General features: G+C 37.8%; 3 protein-coding genes, 1 long non-coding RNA gene and 1 other non-coding gene across 7 annotated transcripts; 3 read left to right on the top strand and 2 right to left on the bottom strand.

The window, feature by feature from the left end:
- Positions 1-2,980: 2,980 nt before the first annotated feature.
- On the bottom strand, positions 2,981-6,629 carry LOC144715275 (uncharacterized). 3 transcript variants are annotated; one of them, XR_013584573.1, is made up of 2 exons: positions 6,157-6,629; positions 2,981-3,405 (listed from the first exon to the last, which is right to left on the bottom strand). It is a non-coding gene; the product is annotated as an uncharacterized LOC144715275 (long non-coding RNA). The 3 variants fall into 3 exon arrangements; XR_013584618.1 differs by lacking the exon at positions 2,981-3,405 and adding an exon at positions 5,278-5,516; XR_013584585.1 differs by lacking the exon at positions 2,981-3,405 and adding an exon at positions 5,278-5,602.
- Positions 3,576-5,611, top strand: LOC144717061 (uncharacterized). Its single transcript, XM_078592385.1, has 4 exons — positions 3,576-4,112; positions 4,158-4,925; positions 5,267-5,380; positions 5,459-5,611. The coding sequence occupies exons 1-4, from the start codon at positions 3,576-3,578 to the stop codon at positions 5,609-5,611; spliced, it is 1,572 nt and encodes a 523-aa protein (XP_078448511.1).
- A 501-nt stretch (positions 6,630-7,130) lies between the features above and the next one.
- TRNAW-CCA (transfer RNA tryptophan (anticodon CCA)) lies at positions 7,131-7,202 on the bottom strand. The gene has a single exon. It is a non-coding gene; the product is annotated as a tRNA-Trp (tRNA).
- A 184-nt stretch (positions 7,203-7,386) lies between these two features.
- Positions 7,387-8,041, top strand: PSAG (photosystem I subunit G). Its single transcript, XM_078577001.1, has one exon. The coding sequence runs from the start codon at positions 7,453-7,455 to the stop codon at positions 7,897-7,899; it is 447 nt and encodes a 148-aa protein (XP_078433127.1). The 5' UTR covers positions 7,387-7,452; the 3' UTR covers positions 7,900-8,041.
- An 8,090-nt stretch (positions 8,042-16,131) lies between these two features.
- LOC144704555 (uncharacterized) lies at positions 16,132-20,929 on the top strand. The gene is made up of 8 exons (XM_078577012.1): positions 16,132-16,694; positions 17,255-17,416; positions 17,772-17,870; positions 17,959-18,060; positions 18,570-18,686; positions 19,164-19,301; positions 19,439-19,711; positions 20,536-20,929. The coding sequence occupies exons 1-8, from the start codon at positions 16,239-16,241 to the stop codon at positions 20,791-20,793; spliced, it is 1,605 nt and encodes a 534-aa protein (XP_078433138.1). The 5' UTR covers positions 16,132-16,238; the 3' UTR covers positions 20,794-20,929.
- Positions 20,930-21,909: the final 980 nt, after the last annotated feature.

Below are 21,909 nucleotides of genomic sequence, written 5' to 3' on the forward strand. Positions count from 1 at the left end.
CTGGGTTCGAAGACTTCAGGGCTAGAACATGAAAGCAAGACTCGGGGACCCCTTGCCACTGATAGCTCAATCAACATTCATATAAATACATATTGAATAATTCAGGAAAGTTCCCCCCCCCTAAAACAGAACCACTATTAGGAGCCGTCTTACAAAAATCCCCCCCAATAAAACCCTTTTTGTAGTTTTTACTTTGAAACCCAGACATTTTAGTTATATCAAACTTCAAAAATCCCCCAAAAAAACCCTTTTTGTAGTTTTTACTGTGAAACCCAGACATTTTAGTAATATCAAACTTCAAAATTCCCCCAAAAAAACCCTTTTTGTAGTTTTTACTTTGAAACCCAGACATTTTAGTAATATCAAACTTCAAAAATCCCCCAAAAAACCCCCTTTTTGTAGCTTTTACTTTGAAACCCAGACATTTTAGTAATATCAAACTTCAAAAATCCCCCAAAAAACCCCCTTTTTGTAGCTTTTACTTTGAAACCCAGACATTTTAGTAATATCAAACTTCAAAAATACCCCCAAAAAACCCTTTTGTAGCTTTTACTTTGAAACCCAGACATTTTAGTAATATCAAACTTCAAAAATCCCCCTAGAAAAACCTTTTTTGTAGTTTTTACTTTGAAACCCGAACATGTTAGTTATATCAAACTTCAAAAATCCCCCAAAAAAACCCTTTTTGTAGTTTTTACTTTGAAACCCAGACATTTGTTAGATCAAACTTCAAAAATCCCCCTAGAAAACCCTTTTTTGTAGTTTTTACTTTGAAACCCTAACATGTTAGTTATATCAAACTTCAAAAATCCCCCAAAAAACCCCTTTTTGTAGTTTTTACATTGAAACCCAGACATTTTAGTTAATATCAAACTTCAAAAATCCCCTAGAAAACCCTTTTTGTAGTTTTTACTTTGAAACCCGAACATGTTAGTTATCTCAAACTTCAAAAATCCCCCAAAAAACCTCTTTTTGTAGTTTTTACTTGGGCAAATTGTCCCATATATCCCAGGTTTTTAAAAATGTACGCGATCTATCCCGGGTTTTTTTTCACACGATCTATCCCCAAGTTTTTAAAACTTCCGCAATCTATCCCCAGTTTTCGCGATTAATCCCAGTGTTTCCCGATGCTGACGTGGCGTCCGACGCGGACGGCGAAATGGGCAGCTGGGCTGACCGTAATAGACGTGGCATCCAAGTCGGACGCCACGTCCATGTCAAAAAACCCTGGGATAAGTGATCATCTTCGATCGGAAATCGCCGGGAAAAAAACCTTTTCATCTCTCCGGCGATTTCGACGAGCGATCCATTCAAGGGCGAAAGGATCGATCCCGAAGAAGCGTTTCTGCAAGACCGGTATTTCTCTTCTGCGATTTTCCTCTTCTTCCGCGATTTTATTCTTCTTCCGCAATTTTATTCTTCTTCCGCGATTTTCTTTTGCTTCTGCGATTTTCTTCTTCTTCCACGATTTTCCTCTTGTTCTGCGATTTTCTTCCAATATTGATCCCAATATCACATATCGGTAAAAATATCAATCGTCGAATCCAAGTAAAACTGATACTGATCATGATCCAATTGGGATATCTACATCTAATTGGATTTTTGATTTTCGATATTCTTCTTCGTCTCTAATGACATTTCCCCAAATGGTGAGATTAAAAGTTTACTTCAGTTGACTCAAGGTAATATGTTCTATCGTATCTTTTTAAATTACAGATAATTCTCAAGTTTACTTCAATCGTATCGTCTTCTCCAATCAATAATCGAAATCATGATAATTCTCAATCCAAACGCCGAATACTGACAAACAGCTCATTGAATTTTGTTCAATCGTATCATCTTCTTCAATCCGTCATGAAAATCTTGAGGATTCCGAATTCAGATGCAGAATTCTGACAAATTTATTGTTGAATTTTGTTCAATCGTATCATCTTCTTGAATCGATATGTCAAAATCGTGATGATTCCAGATTCAAATTCAGAATTCTGCCAAATTGCTTGTTGAATTTTTGTCGATCGTATCATCTCATTCACTTACCAAATCCTGATGAGTGATTTCCCTTCCGTCGCATCTTATGTTTCTACTTTCTGGTTCTGATTCTCCAGCTGATTTCTGTTCAATAACATCATATTTTCCTACTTTCCCCTTCGTTCTCTTCGACTAAACACCAAAATCCAGCTGATCTTCCTTCAACCACATCATCTTTTACTGCACCCCATGTCTCGTTCTTCAACCAATCACTCAAATCGTGACAATTTTTGTTCAAGCGCATCATCATTCCTTACTTCCCACGCCTTGTTCTTCAACCAATTACCTGAATTCGCTCAGATTTGGTTGAATAGCATCATCTTTTTCCACCCCATCTTCATCAATCAACCACCAAAAACCACACCAACCTCATCATATTCTCCTAATTTTCATTTCCTCTCCAATCAATTACCCAAATCACGCCGGTTCTCCCACTTCCTGCTAAAATCGCATAATGTTTTCCCAGTTTCTGCCTCTAATTCTCGTATAAATCATCACGACTCCCCAAATTTTCCAATCAATTGGATCATGATCAGTATGGGTTTTAATTGGATTCGATAAATGATATTTTTATCGATATATCGATACCATCATCGATATTCAAAAAGATTTTTCGTAATCTCAAGATTTCACAACACGGCTCAATCATCCTGACTCTCAATCTGATTTTAGACATATATCTTGACAGCTCAAATTTGACATTGTTCCTGGAGACAAAGCTGAATTCGAGGAGTCCTTTACGAATCTTCATCATTTCTTCAAGCATATGTAAAAGTAAAAAACAATGTAAGCACACATTTATTACACACAATAAATTTTTATTCGATATGTTATAATTCCTCACCAAATGGGTGAATGTGGAATTAGAATTTTTACAATACGTTAGTTATTGTTTCTTATTATGTCCGTGGAATAGGGCCGATGAGGCGAGAAATGTGTTTCGCTTTAATTACGATCGTCAGCTCGTCCGTGGTAGTGACGCTTCTACAAGTGATTTTGAAGGATATTTAAGTGAAGAAGAGAATTTTAGTGTGTACGCTAATTCTGAAGATGAGATAATAACTCCCACTTATACAAATGAGGAGTTCGAAAATGTTAGGTTCATGCCACATTGCAAAAGGTACGATACCAGTTGCCCCGTTGAGGAGATTAGCTTTGAAGTAGGCATGAAATTTGAGTCGACTGCTCAATTTATGGCAGCTATGAAAAACCATGCCATATGGAGTGGGTTCAATTTTAGATTGAAGAAGTCTTGTGAGACAAAGGTTGAAGTGATATGTAGTAACGATTGCCCGTGGCGGGTATATGCTAGTTGGTGCCGGACGGAAGATGCTATCGTCGTGAAGACATTAAACGATAGACATACGTGTAGTCGGCCTGCAAGGAATAGACAGGCTGATTATAAGTGGATTGCGAATCATTTCATCGAGAACTTTCACATGAATAATTATTGGCCTATCGGCGATATGATGCGGGAGATCAACCATAAATTTGGAATCACGGTGGGGAGGACTACGTGTTAGAAAGCAAGATCCACTGCTCGCAAGATGCTTCAGGGATCCTTGGATGACCATTACCACTTGTTGCCGTCCTATGTAGCTGAATTGAGGAAGGTAAACGAGAATAATACCTTCAAGTTATTGCTCGATACGAACACCCCTGATTCGCAAGTTAGGTTTAAGAGACTCTATATATGCTTTGAGTCTTTGGCTAGGGGTTTTCTTGAGGGGTGTAGGAAATTCATTGGACTGGACGGTTGTTTTTTGAAGAGTGAGGTGAAAGGGCAGTTGTTGAGTGCAGTTGGGAAGGATGGAAACAACCAAATGTTTCCAATTGCTTGGGCTGTGGTCGAAGGAGAAAACGAAGATTCCTGGACTTGGTTTATTGAATTGCTAATGCAGGACCTAGGGATTTTTGATGGTATCGATTGGACATTTATGAGTGATCAGCAGAAGGGTTTAGGTAACGCAATGGCAAAACTGTTGCCGAATGCAGAGCACAGAAATTGTGCCAGGCATATCTTCGCAAATTGGAAGAAGGGGGGGCATTCCATTGAGTTGTTGAAGAATATTTTCTGGAGGACTGTGAATTGCACAAATCCCAAAGAATTCCGGAAGCTCCTACGATAGATGAGGTCAATTAAACCTGAGGCCGCGCGTGATTTTGAAGCCGTAGGTGTGCACAAGTTTTGCATGGCGTTTATCAGTGAATGGCCAGAATGTGAGACGATTGATAACAACATCTGTGAATGCTTCAATAGTTACATCTTGCCATACAGGGGAAAACGTATCATAGACATGTTGGAAGATATCAAGAGTGCATGCATGAAGAGGATAGTTCGCAAAAGGGATCTGTTCTCTAACAGTTCCGACCAATTATGCCTCCGGATAAGAGGCTTGCTCGAAGAGAACAGATTGAAGTCTAGGAAATACAGACTCAAACATGCTGGCCATTATCAATTCGAAGCTATGATATTCGGAGATGGATATGTGGTCGACCTGCGGGCCCAGAAATGTAGCTGCAGATATTGGGGATTAAGGGGTATTCCTTGCCCCCATGCTATCGCTTGCATTCATTGGATCAAGGATGACCCTAAAAATTTTGTCTCTAACCGGTACAAGAGAGATATGTACCAGAGGGCGTATCATATGGGTATACCACCAATGAATATGAGAAACATGTGGGATGAAGATGAAGTGAACTATGTATTCCCTCCTCTTGTCAAGCGACAACCTGGGAGGCCCAAGATTAAGAGAAGAGTTGACATGGTTGAGAGATTTTATCCTAATCATCAAGGATTCACGAATAAAGGCGCGCAGAAGCAGTGCTCTCTTTGCCTAGAATTTGGTCACAATCGGAAGACATGCGCCCGAAGATGTAATCAGGCTACAGACATGGTATGAATCGAATCTAACTTTACCTGCTTAGAATTTTATTCAACCGTGATAAGTGAACATGTTTTAAACAAATATGCTAGACATAGAAAGTCGTAGAAAGCTCGCGGCTTGAGGTGGATGATAGAGACAACCAACTTCCTGAAATTAGCCAGCAGGTACTCCAACAATATCCTAGACCCATTACGCATGAAAGGGGAGAGGCTTCATCTTCCACATTTAAAAATTTGCAGAAAAGCGTCGGCAAGTTACTGGTATGATTCATTGTCATTCATATGTATGTATATATTCGGTGTACTTGTTCGTAAGTTGCCATACTCTAATCGGTTATGTGTCCTTTGTAGGGACGAAAGAAGCAAGTGGAACAAATTACTGATGTTCAAGTACAAAGAGGAAAATCACCAGAACAGCCAGTTTATGGGGCAATAACTGAAGCTAGTGGACCAATGTACACCTGCGTAGTTTAATTTTTTTTTCGCATGTAAATTCGTTGTTTGCAGTAATAAGTAAATTGGGGTACGTATCTCTCTATACAGACATCGGCTGTCCCGCGGAGAACTAGTTATTTGGGAAGTTACGGAGGCCAGTTTGTCACTATTGAACGAGGTGGGCGGGAGTCGCAAGAACAGTTCATCATTTCCCCCGGCATGAGCAGTTCAACCACGGACAAGAGCGACAAACTGGTTTAGATTATGAAGATGTCGGTACTAGCCCAAAGGTGTTTGAGCATGCAACATTTTTGGGAAACCCAAAAGACGAATGTTTTTTTTTTGGAAAAAACCGAGATGCAAGAAAGACATTTTGAAGACCCGGATGCAAACTTTTTTCTTTCTGAAAACCTATGCAGTTTTTACTATTTAAGAGCTCCCAGATGCAATAATAGTTCATTATGTTTCGGAGAATCTAGATGCAGTGATAATTTTATGGCAAACCAGATGCAAAAAATTATTCCAGAAAATCCTAAAGATATTTGTGCATAAAGCGAGATGTAAAAACACTCTTTTTCAAGACCCAAAGGTCAAATTAATTCATCGGAAAACCCATGCAAGTTTTATTGTGTTGGAACTAGAAGAGGTACTAATTTTCTCGAAAACGAGATGCAAAAATTATTTTTTATCGCAAAACCCAGGTGCAAAAAGGATTTTCTTTAGAAAAGCCCGATGCAAAACTGCTTTTTCTTCCAAAACCCAGATGCAAAAATTGTGTTTTTGGAAGAACCCAGATGAGAAAATACCGTCTCTAGCATGGCGATGAGCTTCTTCTTCTCGGCGAAGCCAAGAGAGCTCCTTCCATCCCATCTCTCGCTAGAACAACTGGATGATGTAGAACCGTCGTTCTCGTTATGGCTTTCCAAAGCGAACCCAGCAACCTCCGCAAGAACCTGTTCCATGGCAGCCATGTACTTCGACTGCAACGGATTCCTCAGCCATCGTCTTGATCGCATGGCTGTATCGTTTCAAAAGAAAGGGGTTTTCAATCCATAATCATAATTAATAAGAATTGTAAATTCCGTTGTTTCAGCTGGATAAGGATAACCGATAATCCTTCTGCGTGAAAATGCTGAGAATGGTTGTGGTTGGATAAGGATAATCGATAATCCTTCTGCGTGAAAATGCTGAGAATGGTTGTGGTTGGATAAGGATAATCGATCATCCTTCTGCAAGAAAATGCTGAATATTGTTGTTGTAGTTGGATAAGGATAATCGATTATCCTTCTGCGTGAAAATGCTGAATATTGTATTGTAGTAGGATAAGGATAATGGACTATCACGGAAGAGAGAGGAAGAGAGAGAGAGACCGATCGCGCAAGAGAGAGAGAGAGAGAGAGAGAGAGAGAGAGAGAGAGATCACGGAGGGAGAGAGAGAGTGGGGTTTTTTCCCGACGATGATGTGGCGTCCGACTTGGATGCCACGTCTATTACGGTCAGCCCACTTGGATGCCGCGTCGGACGCCACGTCATCGTCGGGAAAACTGCGAGATAGATCGCGGTTTTTTTAGAACCGAGGGATAGATCGCGGACAGGGGATAGATAGCGGAACTTTTTAAAAAGCTGGGATAGATCGCGTACATTTTTAAAAACTGGGGATATATGGGACAATTTGCCCTTTTTACTTTCAAAACCGGGCATTTTAGTTATATCAAATTCAAAAAGGTACATCCATAAAAAAACACAACTGACAGAACAAAAACAAAGCGGGATGGGGTATTGAACCCGACGTGAATCGAACACGCAACCTTCTGATCTGGAGTCAGACGCGCTACCATTGCGCCACGGATCCCGAGGATGAAAGCATCGTAATTCAAAATTAGATAAACAAAATTCCCCAAAAAACTCGTGGCGAGCAACCACCCGCTTATCCAAAACCCACCAACAGGAGCCACCCACATCAGCGCCCCGAATCTTTAACGCCATCCTCCCTCATCCCCTCGCCCATACCCAGATCCCCATCACATAAAAGAACGCACCTTTACCCCTCAAATCTCGATCACAGACCTCCCCTTTCATCCGTCCATCCCCAAGAGAAGGCCATGGCCTCAGCCCTTCTCTCCGCCCCTTCTCTCGCCGCCCACAACCCCGCCAGCCGCTCCTTCAGCGGCCTCCGCCCCATCAAATCCGCCAACTCCTTCGTCTCCCTCAAACCCACCCCCCGCCGCTGCACCGCCATTAAAGCCGAGCTCAACCCCTCCGTCGTCATCAGCCTCAGCACTGGCCTCTCCCTCTTCCTTGGCCGCTTCGTCTTCTTCAACTTCCAGAGGGAGAACGTCGCCAAACAGGGCCTGCCCACTCAGAACGGGAAGACCCACTTCGAGGCTGGCGACAGCCGCGCCCAGGAAGTCGCGGGATTGTTGAAATCCAACGACCCAGTTGGGTTTAATCTCGTCGATGTTCTTGCTTGGGGGTCTATTGGCCACATCGTCGCCTATTACATCCTCGCCACCGCCAGCAACGGCTACGACCCCAGCTTCTTCAACTGATCTTCTCTGTATTGGGATTTGCCCGTTTCTGTATAGTCTGAGTTGGGGTAGGGGATGGAGGGAGGATCCTGTTCTTTTTCTTCTTCTTTTCTTTGTCTTGTTGTAACTTGATCCTGGCCTTAATTCATCTTCTTTCTTGGAATATCTGTGTGGATCTTGTGTGGGGAGGAGACCGATATTTGCCCTTCTTGTTGAGCTAGATTAGTAGATGCGGTGGATTCAGAAGATTGAGATCTGACTGTGAATTTTAATGGAAGTTTTATTGTGCTTTGGGTTTACAACGCCAGATTATTCAATTGTAGTTTTGATAAGGAGGCAAGGCACTTCTGGGTGTTGTGTAATCTTGTATAAATTGTTTCATTTTATTTTGTAGGTAGTAGTGGTGCATTCTTGATGAGCTAGATGAGAAGATAAGGTGGATTCAGAACTTTGGGATTTGATGAGAATTTTAATGAAAGTTTTATTCTGCTTTGGGTTTACGACGCCAGATTATTCAATTGTAGTTTAGAGATGGAAAAGATGGACTTGTGGGTGTTGGGTAATTTTTTATAAATTGTTTTATATAAAAAAAATTGTATAAATTGTTTCATTTTATCTGCTAGGTGGTAGCGGTATGTCCATTCATTTCGTCTTCATAAAATAAAGGGATGAATTTCATATGGTTTCAGTTGCATGCATTTTCCCATATGCGTCCACTTGTTTCCCACTGAGAGGGTTTATCATTTTGCCCGATACAAATAGGCACAATACTTTTGCTAAGCTTATTATCGGAAGAGAGTCTATTTCTACTTTATATATCTACATCTATATAAAATAGATAGAGAGAGTGTGTGTAAGGAAAGAGCCACGTAGACAGAAAGGCAGTCATGTATTAGATAATCATGCGCCAAGTGATGTGTAAAGTGTCAGTGCTGTCAGATTGTAGACAACTTTTTCATTTGCTTCCACTTGTTTCCCCATGTATGTGATGGAAACATGTGTCTGGCAAGTTAATTTCCACATTCTACATCTTCTTCGCTATTCATTAATACGACACATTGATTATCATGCTCGTGTAATGCTTATAATGAAGTCTCCAGTAATATTCTACTGGGATAATATTGATACTTATTGATACTTTTTTCTCTTAAAGAAAAGAAGTTAATCTCTATTTATAATAAATACTAATAGACTTATATTTCTAATATAAATAGCATTTATATTTAGCGTTTATTCTTTTTGTTTGGCGACATGGCCAAGTGGTAAGGCGGGGGAATGCAAATCCTCTATCCCCAGTTCAACTCTGGGTGTCGCCTGATCAAGAAAAAATTGTGATTTAGTGGATTAGTGGATTATACGATCGGACTTAGCGGATTATGATGAGATAATAATACAGAGATAAATAATCTTTAAGTGTGGATTTCAAATATTCCTATTGAAATGATACTTGCGAAGGACATCAAACTACTCATATAGAATATCACTATCTAATCTCACTCATATGATGAGTATGGTCGGTTTTGTAGCTATTAGCATGGAAATACTAAGGGTAGATAGTGGGTGTTCTTTAGTAGAAAGAGTTCACTGGATTGATTTACAGGAATCCTAAACTATATTTGCCAAACTCTTCATGGGGTTGATTAACATCACAGTTGTGTAAGCAGTCCTTAGACCTGAGACACCAAAGATGTATTATGGACAAACTATTGTGCTTTGGCGGTAAGAGGAGAAAACTCAAGGAAGACAATGTGATGAAGTCCTTTGCCAAGATAGTGGAATATCGAATAAGAGTTATCCAATAATTTCCGAACGCATCATTACTAACTCGAATGATTGATTAGGGTTTGAAAGTTGACCATACCCTAAGTCATCCTTGGAGCATCAAGCGGATGAAGGACTATACGTACGCGGTAACGGAATGAACATGTTGCATGCAAGAGTCGATACACACTCCTTTGTATCTTCTAGAGCATGAGGTGTAGCTTGGCACCCATGTGTTGGAGACTCAACCTATCAATTGGGTTAAATTGATCTGATATTAATTAATTTATTTGAAGATAAAGTTAATTAATTTATAAGGTAAATAAATATTATTGGGCCTCTAAAATTGTTGACTAGACTGATACATTGACCTAGAGGGTCACATGCAAATGGTCTTTTACGACAAAAGATATACTTAAGTTTTAGGGGTTTTATGAAAAAATACCCGCTTAGTATAAATAGGGGGAAGGCCGTAAACAAAATTCATCCATGTCAAAATCGTTCTTCATTTTTCCCATGGCTCCTCCCCACTTTTGATGCGATTGGGATGGCGTATTGATAATGACTGAAGGTGAAGAGACTTTACAAGGTTAAATCATGTGATTTTATGTGCCAAGGATGGAATGGATATGTCTAGAGGCTGCACGCTTGTGCACTTTGACTCGTCTCGCTCAGGGATCCAAGAAACCACGGATGCGATCTATGCATAGGTGCTTCATTTCAATGTTTTGTTGATGTCTTTATGATTCGTAAAGTCTTCCACTACATATGATTTTGAATTGTTCATCCAGATCTAGGCCTCTAGAGCCCAACAAATACTATAGTGAGAAGATCATCAATGAGTAATGGCGATACTTATTGACTAAATATTTGGAGATCTAGCGTATTGAGGACAACATGAGTATGAATAAAGGATGGAAACTTATGAAGTTCATGAAAAGTCATTCAAAGAAATGAAAGAAAATAAATTTCAAAGAAATGAAATGATTTGATGACCAACAATGTTCATTTTAGCTTTAAATGTCTATTACATACACAAAAACCAGCAGTGATTTATATTTGAAACTAACTCAATAAATAATTTGAGTCCTTTTCCTATTTATCACCTCAACTGATTTTCCTGAAAAATTCAACGCCATAGCTCCATTTTGTACTTCCATCCTTTATTAGATATATTGCAATTTTTCAACTTTGATATTATCATAAATATAGTAATATAAAAAATGTTTATCATATATATCACAAAGTACTAAATAGTATGAATCATTAAGTCTCTAAACAGATGGCTTTTCACAGCTTATTACATGACGTCCTTGTAAAATTAATCATATTTTGTGTAAATAGAGCCATAAATGTGTTAGTTCAATTCCTTTCTACACACTACATAAGAATATCCTTTATTGATCAATTTAGTATGATATTTCAGGTTACTTATACTTCTTTTAGTACGGATATCCCTTATTAAATAGCTTGTAATTTTTGTTACCTTATATATTATCCTGATTACAATACTATCCATCAAGGGTTATCATGAACATCACAAAGATGAATGAATACAAAACTCGGTAGAAGTAATAAAAAACATGAATCATTAAATCTATGAAGAGATGAGATTTTTATAATTGTAATACATGCTTTCTGATAACATGCATCTTGCGCATTCATTTATATCATCATTCACTGTAATATATGTCTATCTCACAATTATGATGCATGTATTTTTATTTATGACAATTTCAAAATTACCATACAATTCGATTATATGTCTTACATTTTGCACTACTTCAATATTAATTTATTCATGTTTAACCTTCCTTACCGTCAAACATTTAAAATCTATCATATTTATTGAGTCTAGTTCATTAAGGACTTAAACATATGAAGAAGGAAACAAACATAAGAAGAACAAGATTAGAGAAATCAAAGTCAAGTTTCAAAGTTGTCCGAAGTTGAATTTTCAAGTCAAACTAGTGATTGCTGTAAACTAGGCCTTTTAGTCTAATTATTTATTTCAGATGGCATGGGTTTTAAGAAGGTGAAATTTATTAACCAGGGGAGAAATTATATGGAGTTTCCCCATTATATAATATTCCTAAAGATAAAATATTTCCAAATAGGATTTTTTTTAATGTTTTTTCTGGTACACATTTAGATCAGAAATGTATAGCGATTCAAATTGAGTCATCAACATCTTTTCTCAAATTTCCTATGATTTTTTGCAGTAACTTCGTCCACAAATTTTCACCCATTTCTCAACCAAATCTTTCCATTTTGGTGAAAATATATGTTTTTGTGAATCCTTCTTGATTGAATATATAAATTTACAATTCTGTTAAGATTTAACCCCCCCAAATCTTCATTTGATCACCACATCACCACGCGAGTTGCAACTTTCAGTGTTGACTTTTGAGAGCCATTTCTCTCAATATCATGATGTGTGTCTTTGGAATCCTCTCTTTCCTTAATTTCCACCAATACATCATTCATCTAATTTTGATATCAATTGATTGGTCAGTTATTTGACTTGACCCTAAATTGGGTCATTTTCAATGCATTGACTTTTAAAATTGATACGAATGTCATATCTTTTCCCAAATGTACATCATGATGATCTCAATTTTTCTAGTTTCAGAGAAAAATATTTTAAAAAAATTATATTGCCCTTTTGAGCCTTAATTAACAAAGTCAATGAGTATGTCAAAGTCCACGCTTTAAAGTGTCTGTTGATTTCCTTCTTATTTAAAAATTATATAAATTACATAAATAATTATAATCATCCTAATTATGAATTTTTTTAACAAATATAAAATATCTAGTAAAAAATTAATGAGTTGACTTTCTCATTAAAGTTTCACCTTATATATAACTGAATTTTGATCTATTTTTATTCAGTTGGATTACAATAAAAAATTCATTTTGATTCAGTTGGATTATATAATTCTTATACCCCTTACGGTAGTCTTTGTCTAATTTGACAAATTTAAAAGTCAACCCTAGTTCTTTGTGGATTGAATCCATACTCAAGTTTATACATTTGATTAAAATGAATTTTTTATTTTTTATTGAAAAATAGTGTTTTAAAATTACAGCATAATTTGCTTCCGTAAAAGTCCCAAGAGTCTTTATTGATCAATTTTAAAAAAATTAAAAATTGTGTAAATGGAGTCTGAATGAGTTAGTTAAATTTATTTTATTTATGATATGTAAAAAGAGTCTTTATTGATCAATGTAGCGTGATTTTTTCAGGTTTCTTATATTAAGATACTTAACAAATTAGAAATTAGACATAATAGATGGATGGAAAGAACTATCTATATTTATTTTTCACAATTGAAGATATAATTTTTGGAAATGCCAACAATTGATCGCCAGCTGCTAGCAAATCAAAGGTTAATATGTTGAAATTGAAAAAAAAAATCATATTTATTAAGACTGACTCATAATTCAATAGATATTTATAGAATTGATCATGATATGTATAAGACCATTAATTAAGGCTTGGAAATTTAATTGACTTTATATGCTTCATATGAGATTGAGTTAACTAAATGAATCAATGAAATAATTTAACTTAAATGATCCTTGATTCAATTGTCTTTCTTACACTATTTTGATGTATTCAAAATTAAAATTTAGGTCCAGTGAGAATTCTATGAGATGGAGCGGATTTATCAACAGCTTTTATATTTGAGATTATCTCAAGGAATTCAATATTGGAGTGAAACCGAGTAACACAAATTTGGAGAGTGATCCCACACTTTAGCTGATTTCAAAGTGTTACACAAATAGAGAACCAATTGCACATATTTTGAGAAAGCATAGGATTCTAAACGGGAGGCAAAATAATCAAGTCCATCGATGTTAGGATATTCCGTAACTAGAAAAGTCAGCCTAAGTTGGCTTAAACTTTAACCTTCATTTATAACTGGTCATTCTTGTCATTTACAAAAAAAATGACATCATAAAAATTTTAAGTAACAATAATAAAATTTATAATATAGAGAAAGTAATATCAATAAATCATCAAATATGACTGAAGGGATCCAAAATTTTTAGTGAAAGTAGACATGTTTTCATTCAGTTATCATGGTGTTAAAAATGTTGTTCCTTAAAATTTTTATTGCTAACAATATTTCAATAATTAACTCAATATAGACCAATCAACTGATCAGAATGTTGACCTTGTCAACCTACTGGTTGATTTGTCTAATTAATATTTAAATTAACCTACAACACAGATTCTAATATTTATTTTTTTGAAATTAAGGCCCAAAATGTTGGTTATGATACAAGAATGTAAGCTTGGAAAACTCTTTTCTAATAAGAGGAAGCTGAGATAAATTCAAAATTGATATCTAAAAAATGTTAAAATTAATGTACCTTGTGGGGAACTTTTTCCACCATCGACTGGCTCTCAAGAAAATGTCTTGAATCCTTTCATGTGCCCATTCTCTAGAAGTATCCAGTCAATCAGAAGATTATTGGATCTAATCTCCTGATTCTCCACTTATTCCAGACCTTGTTGATCTCCTCACCATCAAGTAGTACGTATGGAATGAGTGAGGAATGGGAGAAAGAAGAAATGGGTGAGGGTGGCTAGATCTGATTGGCATCGGCACCTAAAATGGGTGCCCCCTTATTTATACTTATTTGGAACCAATTTATAAAGTATATCTTCTGATTGCTTATTAATAAAGTATATCTTTCATGTCCTTCAATATTACATGCATTCTTTATTCATAAAGTAAACCTTGTTCCTCGAGACTTATCCTCACTATCCTATCTAGAGACTTAATGCATCGTCTTCTTCGAGTAAATATCCTCTGATACTGAGGGTGGACGATTCCATCTTAACCACCAATCACTGACAAGTATTTCTTGCTATGTCCAAGTTGAGACATGTTTGACTCCCATGGTTTGGGACTCATGTGTCTTACAAAAAATATGGTTGTCCATACACAAGATGTCATTGGTGTCTCATGTCACAAATCACTTACACAACTGCGACAGGAATCAACCTCATTGATGCTTAAGTATAATACCATTAAGGGATTAATACGGATCACTAATGTGAACTCTTTCTCTAAAGAGCACCCACCGTCTGTTCTTAGTGTATCTACATTGATGGCAGCAAGATCAACCATACTTATCGTATAAGTAAAACCAGATAGTGTTGTTCTGTCTGGATCCAATGAATCAACCATACTTATCAACCATGTCAGTTTTGAGCATCCAATGAATACGAATATTTAGAATACACACTTGAAGACTAGTAATCAATATATTATGATCTTATCATAATTTACTAACTCATGATGTTTTCAAGACTTCATTGCACACATCAATCGATAATAATTACTAAATTTTTATTTAAATGTGATTAACTAATTTATGGAAGTGAGATTGGCTTGATGGCCACACAAATATTTGTCACTAACTCATAAGCGTGAAATGTTGACATTCCTATGAATATCAACTATTTTTCATAATCATTAAGATGCTATAACTTGATTCATTTCATTACAAAATTATTTTTTCTTCATTTTGTGAAATCTTGAGACAGTTTAGACATGTTCCTAAGGTCAATCATGAGATATCCTAAGTCAAACTTTGTTGACCAAAGATTAAGAAACAATTAATTACTTTTGGCAACAACTCAATAACTCATCAAAACTCTAATTCAATGCCATCCACTATTCATATTCTCCGCTAAATTGTTTCTAAAATTAGAGTTTTGATATTCATTTTTTTTTCCTAATCCTTCAGGGAGGGAGACCAGAACAAAAGCCTCAATGCCTTTCCTTCCGTCCCCCTCTTTCCTTCGAACAACCTTTACAGGAAGGAAACGGAACGAAACACACTCCGGGGCATATGGCTGACCACATTGATGTGCCATTTTATTTCATCATGTTCTGTCCCACTTTGTCTCTCTTTGTCCCATTTCCGTCCAATTTCGTCTCATTCCATCCCATTTCGTCCTGTCCCTTCTCTTCTGACCTGTTCTGAACTGTTCCATCTCAAATTGTCGTCCCGCCCCGTCCATTATGTCGTCCAGTCCCGTCCATCCCTTCCTGTCCTGACCTGTTCCATCTCATCCTGTTGTCCAGTCCCGTCCATCCCTTCCTGTCCTGACCCCTTCTGTCTCATCCTGTCGTCCCGTCCCGTCCATTATGCCGTCCAGTCCCGTCCATCCCTTCCTGTCCTGACCCCTTCAGTCTCATACTATCGTCCCGTCCCGTCCGTTTATATCCGTCCGTCCCGTCGTCCCTTCATATTCTGACCGTCCCGTCCCATATGTCGTCCCGTCCGTCCCATTCGGTCGTTCCGTCCTTCTGTTCCCCCGTCCTGTCTCTTTCGGTCCTCACGTCGCGTCCCGTTCTGTCGGCCCTTCCATTCTACCGTCCCGTTCCGTCTCGTTCTATCGTCCCGTTCCGTCTCCCTTCGCCGAGCTTATAGCCTGGACCTCGTTCAAAACGTATGAACTCAAATTGCCCGCCCTCTCTTTTTCTCCATGACGATCCCGAGCAGAGCTCTCTCCCATCTCCGATCTGGGCGAGGGAGAGGTCTGGCAATGGCGAGCTGCTAGATCGAGCTCAAAAATGGCGTCGGCGGCGTTCAAATCGTCCACCAGAAGGTCTTCCGTCGGCAATCACGACGACGCGGCCTCCTCCAGCAAGCCCGCCGATCGCAGACGGTCTAGAAGCCTCAGCCGCTTCTCCGGACGCGTTCCTCCGCCAAGATCGGATGAAGAATTCCAATTCCCTCCCCGAGGCAAGTTCGTGACCACGGCCCGAGGATCGGGCTTCGAAGAGATCAGTCTTGATGAGCTCGCAGACGAGTTCTTCGCGGCTTTGGAGTTCGATGATGCCGCGGGGAGAGATAGGGCGAGGGGTCGGCCTGGCCGGCGGTTATCTGATGCGAGTTTCTTAATGGGAACGGAGTCGTCGAGGAGGAGGGGGAGATCCGTTTCGAGGAAACCATGTTTGGATCGCGTTGATGGTAGTGCGAGGAGACGTTCTCTGTCCGTCGCTCGGTACCGTTGCTGTGAGTCCGAGGTGATCTTTTTTTTTTCTGTTGATTTTTTGCTTGAAATTCTGCGTTCCGTTCGTTTGATATCATCGATTCGTAGAACTTTATGTTGTCTGGCGAATGACGATTATGGTGATGTAAATATTTATTTTGTTTATCCTGATTATCTTCGGCAGCTTTGTTTCTCTTCCTGAGTTATGCGTTCAAGTTTCAGCACTGTCTGCTTGTACCTTCCACAATCGTGGACGAACTGATGTCCTTAGAATCATCAATTTTCTGCTGTCATTAAGTCCAATTGGCTTATTTGTGGCTTTGTTTATTGTGGGATTCAATTTTGAAATATTCTTTTCCCATTGATTGAGGAATTCTTCACTTTTTCTGAAATTTGTTCAACTGGTTGTACGGCGTTCAAATCGTTGATACTTTCCCCAATTGGCTTATTTGGGGTTTTGGGGAAAGTAGCAACGTTCCCTTTGGATTTGGTCGGCTTCACTATTTGGAGTTTTTGGTTTCGATCTTTGTTTTATTTGCTATTTAGATCTTTGTTTACCATCTGTGACATTTTTAATCTTTGGATGGAGGGCAGGGTGAATCGGACATTTCTTGTAGTTCCAGCTCTCTTAACAAGTCGAGAAGCTTACAAAAGAGGAACGAACAGTTGTTGACCGTACATAAGTCTCCAGGGAGTAAATCAATGAGGAGATCCGCAAGTCAGCAGGATCTCAGCTACTTACAAGATAACCATTCGGTAAGTTATGTACAAACTGATATTACTTATATGATACTCTATTGGCTTGTTCATGCCTCATATTATAATTCAAATACATTCCAAGTAAATCCACGACTATCTGTGCTTGAAAAGAAGATTAAATTTCTAAAATTATGATGAATTCATTCATATTGGGCCTAGTTAATGATACAAAGCTAAAATTAATTATTTTCTTGACATAATATTCACATCTTATTTGATATGATGTTTTCATAATTTATCTGATGATCAAGGATGACAAAATGCGCTTAAGTCTACTATTTTCTAAAAGTAAAAATGTTTTAATGCACGGTATTAGTCATGGATGTGAAATCTGATGGCTTTCCGATGGTAGACACATTCTTCAGCGTTGACTGATTATGAGCCTTTAGACTTCCACGCCAACATTCATAGGAGTGGAAAGACGATGGGGACTGAGTTAGAAAACAAAAAGGTCAGTACACAACGACGTAAATTTCATATGAATAATATATGCGTGGCATAAGTTATTTGCTTTATCTTCTTTATTTTCTGTACTTCAGACAGAACACACAGCTAAAGAAGGAGAAAATCCCGGGTTTTATGAAGTGATGCGAAGAGAAGTCAGGGGTGCAGTCCACGAGATCAAAACGGAACTGGAAAAGGTCTCTTGTTTTCGCCAGTGGGTTGTAACAGTGATCCCGTTCTATACGCCTATTCTTTGTTAGACAGCAGGGTTGGGATGCCTATTTAATTTTTAGTCGAGGGTTTTATGCAAATATGTAATCACCTTGCTGCCTATTTAAGACATATAGAAGTGAGTGGAAAATGACGGAGTCACAATATTGTCTAACCCAACCTTCTATCTCAGACTTCTTACCATTCCCTCAAATGCTTATAGTTATGACCCGCACCTTGCTGCTGCTTTTCATGATATTGGATGAATCTTGGGCGACTTAAATGTCTTCTTATGCCCATTGCACTAGAGTACCAGTTTTTTATTTATTTCCTTCTTCTGTCGTCTCGGTCCCAAAATTCTGGATTGATATTTGAGTTCATTTGATGCTTTAATCTCTCATGGAAGGAAATAGTTGAGCATTCGTTTTCCTTTCTTTCAACTTAGTGGTGTACTTATGATTATTATTTTCTTAGTGAATGTGCTGGTCTTAAACAGGTAATTGAGAACTCCAAGCCCTCCGTTATGAGCAATAATGGTAATCAGCTGGAAAGTTCTGCAGTGGTTCAGGCCATCGCTGAAATCAGACGAAATTATGCCACAAAGCTAGATGAGGTATATGTGATATCCTTGACATTCTGATACGCATCCCAACCCCAAATTCGTTACAGTATTTTAAGAGTTTTTTTTGTCATTCTATCGTTTCCAGAGATCTGAAAAGTTTAACTGTGACCTTTGTTGTTTACAGTGTGCCTTTGTAATTGAAAAATGTTCCGTACAAATAATATTGAATTTTGAATGAACCACGTTGTAATGGACTTCCTGAGCCAGCCCATAATAAATCCACTTAGGTTCCTATCATAGACATGTTTTGTGTCTGGCTCCAACTTTTAGCTGCAGCAAGCCTTCTATTGTTTCTGATGCACATCAAAACTTTCCTAATTTTGGGACGAATCTTCTGTCCATTGCCCAAACTCACAAATGTACATTATCGTGATTCTTAAGTCAATAGAGGGGCACCGAATCTTGCTGGCTGCCATTTTATGTCAAAAATGACCTAATTTGACAGATAAAAATGCGTCTATTTCATAGTCAGAGAGGCGAAAGCAAGAACTATTGGCTGAATTGGCAGCAGAAGAACAACGTGGAAAAGAGCTCTCAAAAATTGTCAAAGAGCTGCTTCCAGGAACAAATGAAGATATCCAAGGCCGACCATCACGAACGAGGAAGGTTAAAATTTTTCTCTGTCAAAACCTCTTTTAATCATTTATGGGTTCTGCATATTAATTGCTAGAATAGTGTTTATACCTCTTATGTCAAAGCTTCTTGCCCATGTGTCCTTATTTTCTTCTTTATTTTTTTTGCAGAGAAGCACTGATAAAAGTAGAATATCGAAAAATTTATTTGAAGATGCAGAGAAATATTTTGAGGATTTTCTCTCAAGTGTTGAAGATACAGATCTTTCCTCTTTTGATGGTGAGAGAAGCGATGGAGGTTCGACAACAGCCAGATTCAGAAAGCCTGACATTGTCGCACAAAGTCAACCCTTTCCTCTCCTGACAGAGACTGATGGTTTAGTTCTTCCTTGGTTGGAATGGGACGCTTCCAATTATGAGACCCCTGTTTCATCCAAAATTAAGGTTTTCTAATTCATTCCCAGAAACTTTTACAATCATGTTGATCTGCCTGTTTAGATTCTCCATAATGTACTTTTCTTCCTTTTTTGTCCGTACCATGAAATTAGAGTGTTATGAATCAAGTCAAAAAGTTACCAGATTAGAAAACAGTATAGGTTTACGTAGTTTCCTCAGTGCCACAGTGTTCATTTTCTCATTGTCCTCTATTCATGAGGAGTATGTCGTAATAATTTTCCAGATTTGTGCTTCGGATATAACATAGACTCCTTTCCAGACTTTTTGATTGACTACTATAGTTTCAGTTGGTAGATGATGAAAAGTTCATCATCGTCCTCTGCATCCCTGAATTTGTCTGCGTCATTCTCGTCAGCCATGGGTGATTTGGAGAAATTAAGATGATAAAATTGTGATTATCGTTCGGATGACGAATTCTTCTTTGTCATCCTGGGACGATGATGGCAAGGGTTGGCGGGCGATGATGAATTTTTTGCATTCATCGTTATCTCCAAATCTCATCGTCTTTATCATCGTCATTGTTTGACTTGGACCAATGATGATGACGATGACAATCCCTCACCAACCAATGGATGATTAAGATTTGTTGTCATCATCCTCTCAATATTATTGTCATGGATGTGGATTCCTAGGTTCAATGTGGAGTTTTTAATTTAGTGTTATCAGAGATAGATGACCAATAGTTTTTCCTCCAATTAGTAATTTGTTTTTGCTATTTTGAAAAAAACAAATCACTCTTGTTGCCTTTTGTGTTCCAAGATTATACAAAATAATATTTATCTCCCTAAGTTTATGCGATTTCATTTGCACAGGAAAACTACCAGCAGAACAGTGTACAAACAGAAAGTAGCCATGGTAGCTGGAGCCCGGAGGATACCCTCGGAAATTATTCTGAAATTTTCAAAAATCAGATGATGGGGGCAAAGACCAAACCCAGAGTAGCAAGCTCATTCAACCCAGACGACTACATCCACTTAGAACGTAGTGAAGAGTTCCTTCTTGAGGTCCTCAGTCAGCGACAAAGAATAAACTCCGGCGGCTTGGTTCTGTGCAGAGGTACATACTTTTAAACCTTTGAAACTTACGTTTAGTTTTTTCAAGGAATCCATGTTTTTAGTGGACGGACGTTCTTGAATTCAATTAGTACTGGAGTCAAAGCGTAAGTGTGATATTCGATGTGAAGTTCTTACCTTACCTTGGTCGTTTCATGCTTATTGCGTTTGATGTTCAATTTTCGTTTTAGTTATAATATCCCATAGTTTTTTTTTCTTTCGTGTAAGAGAAGTCTATTTGACGTCGTTGTGAAATTACAGAACTTTATATATATGTTGGAGCGCTTAAATTTTTTTTTTAAAGGATCTGTTTCTGGTTAGGTGAGATTTGAAAAGGAAGTCTATGGAAGTTGATGAGAAGGGACAAGTCTGGAATGATAATAATTATGGATATTGCGTTGAGAATAAGAAGAGAGACATAAATGTAATGAAAAACTTAGGGAATTTAAGAAGACAAAATGGGGGCAACTTCATGAGATGAGAGTGGAATGAAGATACAGTTTTAACAGACTTCTCTGTTGTCACAGAAATGTGTCATTTTTGTTCAACGAGCTTTTATGAAAAGTATCAGTTATAAAAATTGTGTGTAAGGAATTTATATTCCTGATGAAGTAATAAAACTGATGATTTCAAACGTTGCAATATCCTTAGGCATTTTTGAGTTTGGCTGTCGAATGACTGTTCACCCGTGGGTTTCAATTGTTATTCTCTAAAGGCAATTCATTATAACTTATAAAATAAACTTTTTGTTTAATGGAATAAATAACAAAAAAAATTGTAAATAAATAATTCGTCTTCTGTTAACTTTTTGGCTATACCATGCACCTCATGGGTTCAATATACCAAGTTGAACATGAAAATTGAAGCACTTTTAAATAGTGAAGCAATTTTCTGACATTGAATGACTTCAAACTTTTTATCCTAGGAAAAGATAGCTTAAATAGGAGAGGAATCACACAATACTGCATACAAATCCTTGATTGATGAGGAACTACAGAGTACAAATTTAACAATATCAAACTCTATACCTCAAAATCAGTTACTGTACCCTTAGTGCAAATCCTATTGTTGTTACTGTACCTCAAAATCAATTACTTTAACCAAAACACAAGTATTTTCAAATAGGTGATGTTT

The sequence above is a fragment of the Wolffia australiana genome, chromosome 1 (assembly GCF_029677425.1).
Source record: "Wolffia australiana isolate 7733 chromosome 1, ASM2967742v1".
Taxonomy (NCBI): domain Eukaryota; kingdom Viridiplantae; phylum Streptophyta; class Magnoliopsida; order Alismatales; family Araceae; genus Wolffia; species Wolffia australiana.